This window comes from Hibiscus syriacus, unplaced genomic scaffold, assembly GCF_006381635.1.
Source record: "Hibiscus syriacus cultivar Baekdansim isolate YM2019G1 unplaced genomic scaffold, ASM638163v2 tig00000778_pilon, whole genome shotgun sequence".
Classification (NCBI taxonomy): domain Eukaryota; kingdom Viridiplantae; phylum Streptophyta; class Magnoliopsida; order Malvales; family Malvaceae; genus Hibiscus; species Hibiscus syriacus.
The window spans coordinates 144,295-150,647 of record NW_024061825.1 but is presented as its reverse complement, the minus strand read 5'-3'; the positions used below and the strand labels follow the sequence as shown (position 1 = coordinate 150,647).

Genomic DNA, 6,353 nt, shown 5'->3' with positions numbered 1-6,353 from the left:
TAGTTTGTGGACTAGATTATGGGGAGAGAATGATATGGACTCAATGAGAGGATATGATTCCTGTCGTTTTGTATGTTTAGTTTTACTCTTTTTACACAATTTTAACGGTCAATGGGATCCTTATGCATTGCTAGTTTGAATTCACTTCATAGCCTTGCCTCTAATCAAGAGAAAGTGTAGTGTTAATGGATTCTGCCACTGGTGAATACAAAAATGTTACATTCTCTCTCTTTATTTATGGACATAGTAATAGATAAGAACAAATCTACACCCATAAAATGGCATTAAATCCGGAGATATCTTGGATCTTATTACAAACACATACTACATCCAAGTTACAAGAAAGTCAGAGAAAATATTGGCTAAACAGCCAAGGATGATGGGGGAAAACGGGGTAAAAATCACCTAACAGTCGACCGATTGGGCTCCAAATTGTCACCACCATCCATCAACTTGTTCATCTTCATGTTTGGTGGCTTCTCTTTAACACTCTGAGACCCAGTCATCCTTGCGAGTATCACAAATGACATTCCTCCGACTACATTATTTAAGCATCTCAGAACCAAGACTGACGACTTAAACACCAAGGGGGGCATTCCTTTGGCCAGTAGAAACTCGACCCCATTCAAGGTTTGATACCTCAAATTGCTGCTAACACCCATGTGTGCAGCCCAGGTAAGGGCATTCAACAAGGTAGGAGGAGGTTTGTTGGGTGTTTCGAAATTGGGATCCATCTTCTTCCTCAGCTTGATCAACCCATTTGTGATTGCAGTTCCCACAAGGCCGGCAGCAAATCCAACAGCAGCAAATAGAGCTCCTTTGTAGACAAAAGTTCCGAGACGGTTCGTCAGGGCATAAGCACCTGGTTCAAACATATGACCCGGTGGACAATTTGCAAAGAGAGCAGGGAGATTTGAAGAAGAAGAAGATGCTGATGCTGTTGGAGCCAAAAGATACATGAGGGTGAAGTTCAAAATGGAACCGACGACAAGAGTTGAGAAAACGAAGTCAAGCTCATTAAGACCAAAATTAGGACGTGTAGACATGTCTCCAACAACACAAGCACTCACCCCAACCAACTCTTCCATTAAAACCTTGAAAGGGAACTGGGGATCCGCTGTAACTCTGTCTCTCCATCCGCTTAGGAGAAGGCCCAGAACGCCAAAGCCCTTCCATGAATCATCGTGGGAATCGCCATCTCCTCTACCACCACCTCCGCTATCACCAACCCCGTGGTTTCCATCGCCTCCTCCAGCGCATAGGGAGTCAAGTTTGGGAACGCAAATCTTAGAGGGCTGAAAGCGGTTTTGAGGGAACGAAACTACACGTGGTGGTTGAGATCGGAGGCAGCGAGTATCACTCGTGTTGGGCAATTGTCTCGTCAACTCCGAGAAGCGATACCGAGCCATTGCAGCCATTTGATCGATCGAATTTGATTCCTCAAACTCAACTCTACAAAGAGCAGAAGAGAAAATAAGAAAGTAAAACTCCTGGGTTTTTACTATGCAGAAAAAGAGCAAAGCGAATGTAGTTGAAAAGGTTCTACCAAAATCTGAGATAGTATTTGCAGAGATGGAAATTGTTGGGTGAAGACTGAGAAATAGGTTAATTTATTATATATTATCAAAAGAAAATGGGGGAAATGTTGATTCCTTAGAATTATTTGAGAAATTATAATTTTTTTAAATAATTATCAAAATCATCTTCAGCTTTTTATAATTTTAATTTTCTTATTTGCTAACAAAATTCGAATATAACTTTTTGGTGTCATGATCTGTAATCAATAATTTTGATTATTCTTAAAATAATTGTATATTATTAAGAATTAAAACGATCAGTTTTGGTCTATCTAAAATTTTATTCTTTTCAAAATCATACTTAACATTTAGTTTTTGTTTTATTTTAATACCCGTTGTTAAAAATTTAAAATGTTTAATACCTAAATCATCAGTTTTGATCCGTTTTAGTATCTAAATTTTTTTAAAAAATTCAGAACTTAGCATTCAATTTTAAACATGAGTATTAAAATGAAACAAAAATTAAATTTTAGATATGGTTTTGAAAAAAATAAAAATTTAGGTAATAAAACAATCCAAAGCGAGAAAAAGTTCAGTGATTCTATCTAGAAAAAGCGTGCATTATCTTTTGTACACGAATCAATTAAAGTATGTGTTTCAATTCTCCTCAGTATAAGGGTCAAATTGAAAGGGGAAAAAACTGAGAAATTAGCTAAAAGTGATAGTAAGGAAAGAAAAAAAACTTGCAAATGTTTCCTAAAGCATAATTGGGACATTAAGAGAGCTCCTACTTCACCATCTTTAACAAAAGATGCAAATTCCATGCTCTATCCAGAAGACAAGCTGCTTCCATTCTTGGAACACGAATACATCATTATATATAATAATTATTGCACACACATTATATAGCTACTAACACAAGAATGAATCCAATGGATGTACTGAGTTTACAGCAAATCTGACCTCACCAAGAGCCAACTCTTCTCTTTCTCTCCTGTTTAAAACACAATAACAGTTTAACCATGAACAGATATCCCCAGAAATCATTGTTAGCCTAGTTCTTTCAAGTTGTGCTGAACTGATGTGCAATGGATGAAAAGCCACATTTGGCTTAGAGTTCTGTGGCGGGGTAAAAGCACCTCGGATGATTTCATGCTAAAACTCTCAGCGTCCAGTTTTGGGACGTTTCATTCCACTGCAATTAAAAGGCGAAACACTACTGCTTGGACCGGGACTCTCCTCTCTGAAATTTGAGTTTAGCATTGTCAGCTCACGCAACTGCTGCCTCTTCATAAAATCTTGCGACTCATTCTACATATGAGAATATCAAGTTTAGAGAAAAAGGAAAGAAGGAAAATGGTTCTGCAGCGTAACCACGAGGATGCCAAGTATTTTCACAGACGATTTCATGACAAATAATGGAGTTTTCAAGATGTAAGTACATATGAGAGAAAGCTATGGCTATAGCTAACAAACATAGAAGAACAAGATAGCAACGCATACCACAGGTTTCAGTAATTCTTCTACGATTTCCTGAGCCTGCCTAAGCCTTATATCGACAAAATTAGCTTGTAAATCAGCCTCAATTAAGAAGTGGAGTGGCTCATTCAGGTGCTCATAGCCAGGTCTACCTCTGAGCTGCTCTTCCTAAAGACGGCAAATTATTATCCAAAACCGTCTGATTTTTACGTTGAAAGAAAAAGATAAGAGAAAAAATTGGATTTGGGGGTGGGGGTGCTTTGGATGTATAAACCAGAAATTCATTGCATCTGATCTTCTTGTCAACTTCAGCTGAATTGCAATTGAGATATAACAAACACTATCAGAACTTTACAGCAACAAGAGTACTTTTCTAGCTTTACCTTGTCTGAATCCTTTATTGCTCCGTTGCCTCTGACGTATACACGGAAACCCGTAGTAGCTTCTACCCGCTTCAAGGAATTGCCTCTAGGCCCTAGAAGTCGTCCAACAAAATTGAACTAGAGTAACAATGTACAAAAATCAGAGTCTAGACTTCAATACTCATAAAAACATAATTATAATTAGTGACCAAGTTTTAACTAATGTACTACCAGTTTCATATAAAGCTTACATTTGGATATGTATTGACAGGAATTTCAAGACGCAAGATAATCTTCACGGATTATGAACTAGGGCTTGCTGGTGCACCTTGCCAGTCCATCGGCATCCCAGGAGTTCCACTTAGTCTCTGTCAAAATACAAAACGCAAGAGTATCACAAAAGATCAGAAGGCTCAATCCACATGACTGCAAGTGGCACATAAATTGATAATAAGTTTTAACTTGAAATAACCCTCCTTCACACTAACTCACTTGATTTTCCAATATAATATTTTCCCAATGCTTCATTAAAGACCAGGTACTAACATGTGACAAAATAGATTCAGTATGTTACGTTAACAGCTTGAAATACAAAGTCATAAATGAAGAAGTTGAAAGTTATACATCTCAGAAACTACAAATGAACTGATAGATAGTCATTATATTGAGCAAAGCCTTACGCAGTTCGAGTACATTTAACTTGACAACCAATGGATTTTGGACAGGAATAAACTTAGTTCTCATCTGAGTTACGTAAGATAATCCATTGTCAAGTAAACTATTGGAGACTAAATTACCTTTGTGTTTAGTGGCATCAATCAGAGGCCAAGAGGGTTAATAAGAAACTCAGGTATTCACCATTTGAAAAGGCTTTCTAGTGATAATTTGGTTATTTTCCTTGTTTATTGAATTGAACTTGGAAACTAGAGCCGAAACTCATAGTTTTAGAGCGGAAACATATTATTTGCACTAATACATATGACTATGCATGCACCAAACATATCAAAATGGGTCACTTGTAGAGGAATGACACATATAATGTGTGCTCTGGCAGTATGAATGTTACAGAACGCAATAAGTATAGAAGGAAGTAGCTGGAAACTAAACTCGTCTCTGACACGGTCTGCATTTGAAACAGAAAATAATCAGTGTAGGAACTGATTTTAAAGCTCATTTTTCATACTAATAAAGCAAGAGAAACTACTTCAAACTTTATTTTTGTTTGTGATCTTTATAATGTCAGAAAACAGAAAGACTTCAGCACGTTATGCTTCTCCTCTCTGATTTTTAGACACTCAAATTGTAAGGGTATTTACCAGAAACAATCTTAAAGCACATTCAAAGAATCAAAAGCATAAAATTGTACCAAATTGTGAACTTATATGCTGGCATGACATAAATATTTTGCAAATAAAAGAAAGCATTCAATAAACCAACAAAGAATATAAACAATACCTCTTGAGGAAGACTATTCCAGCTGCCTAATCCAGTTCCAGAAATGTTTGACATAATGTTTGAAGAAGCCATGGGACCGGGGCTTCTATGCCTCATCCTGTCAAAGTCACCAAAAACCTTGGTTGGACATCATTCCTGAGACCCGAAATATCTCTGCACATGAAGACCATTATATATAAAACAACAGATAAAGCCATAAAACCATATCAATGCATGAAAGCAGTATAGCATTGAAAATCGAATTAGAAAGACATAAAAGGACCACAGTGGATTATGAAGGTTGTAAAATACGGATAGAAATAGAACATTAACCCCAAGTAAAATAAAACAGATCCCCGCTAATTGAACAATTAAGGGGAAAACTTACAAAGCAAGAACGTGGAGCTTCAAAGCATCATATAATATAGACTAATTATAAAAGAGGAAAAAGTACACTTCGAATGGTAATGTCAGTTGTAGGAAGGTAAACTAGCAGGAACGGTATATAAAGTTACGTTTTCCGCTAAACAAAGAAAATGCACAGCTTCAGATAAATTATTTCTTATCCCAACTAATCAAAGGTGATCAACTCAATCTCCTTGCACTCAGATTAAGCATCAAAAGTTATTATGGATTCAAATTTACCAAAGCTATCAATCAGCGCTTTTTTTTGGGGGGGGGGGTGAGACTTTCACCGAGATTAACTGAATTTCCAGTTACAATGCCACTTCTTTTATAATCAACTTTCTTCTTCTCGAGAGAGGTAAGTAAAACTTGAAATGCAATAAATAAGCTTTCGGAATTTAAAACTTAAGAAGCTCTTTGAAATTGAATGCATATGTGACAGATATATAGCCACTTGAATCAAAAGGGAAAAGAAAGCACACCATAACTCAGGTAGACCTGAGGCTTCTAATATGTAGTCGAGATTCGAGAATGTTTGCCAGCTGAAGATGACATAATTTTTATACTATAAAATCTTGGACAAACACCATGCAGTGACAGTTTTAAACTACTAATTCCGGTGTTGAGGCGCTATCCAAGACACAATGGTGCGGTGGGAGATGTCAAAGTTTCATTATTACAGCACATAGCTAACGAACAAACATTGGGTTGAGTACGTGATCAAGCCAAGACCATCACAATCAAAGAGAATAGGTAATAGAAAAGTAAGCACACCTGACCTTAACATCTCATCACTACGCTCAATCACATTGATCTAACAAGCGTAGTTAAAAATAAAGAAAAACATATCAAGCATGAGAGAGTAAAGATGTAACCTCGATTTAGCAATCGACTACATGTCGGAAGGATTTGCAAGAAAGGACTAAGCTTTTGATGCTCCGCCAACAGCTCTGATAAGAGCTGACTGAGGACAGGCAAAAAGAATCCAAAACCCAATCAGAGATTGTTACATAAACCATAAATATTGTATTGCTACAATAGATATAATTGAGATGAATTACCTATCAATGTCAGGGGTGTTCTAATATGTGGAGAAGCAGTTTTGACAGGGGAGAAGCGGTGATTATACAGACCTGACATAGCTAAGGATCCAGGT

The 6,353-nt window shown here is 36.9% G+C and overlaps 1 protein-coding gene and 1 pseudogene across 1 annotated transcript; both read right to left on the bottom strand.

Moving 5' to 3' along the window:
• Positions 1-289: 289 nt before the first annotated feature.
• LOC120113538 (protein RETICULATA-RELATED 3, chloroplastic-like) lies at positions 290-1,568 on the bottom strand. Its single transcript, XM_039134672.1, has 2 exons — positions 1,547-1,568; positions 290-1,452 (listed from the first exon to the last, which is right to left on the bottom strand). Exon 2 carries the CDS (start codon positions 1,416-1,418, stop codon positions 402-404), a length of 1,017 nt encoding a protein of 338 aa, XP_038990603.1. The 5' UTR covers positions 1,419-1,452; positions 1,547-1,568; the 3' UTR covers positions 290-401.
• Positions 1,569-2,423: 855 nt separating this feature from the next.
• LOC120113549 lies at positions 2,424-6,352 on the bottom strand (annotated as a pseudogene).
• Between the last annotated feature and the right edge of the window lies 1 nt (position 6,353).

Bases quoted from the DNA above. Each gene is read 5' to 3' on its own strand.
- LOC120113538 (XM_039134672.1), bottom strand. From the start codon at position 1,418: ATGGCTGCAATGGCTCGGTATCGCTTCTCGGAGTTGACGAGACAATTG.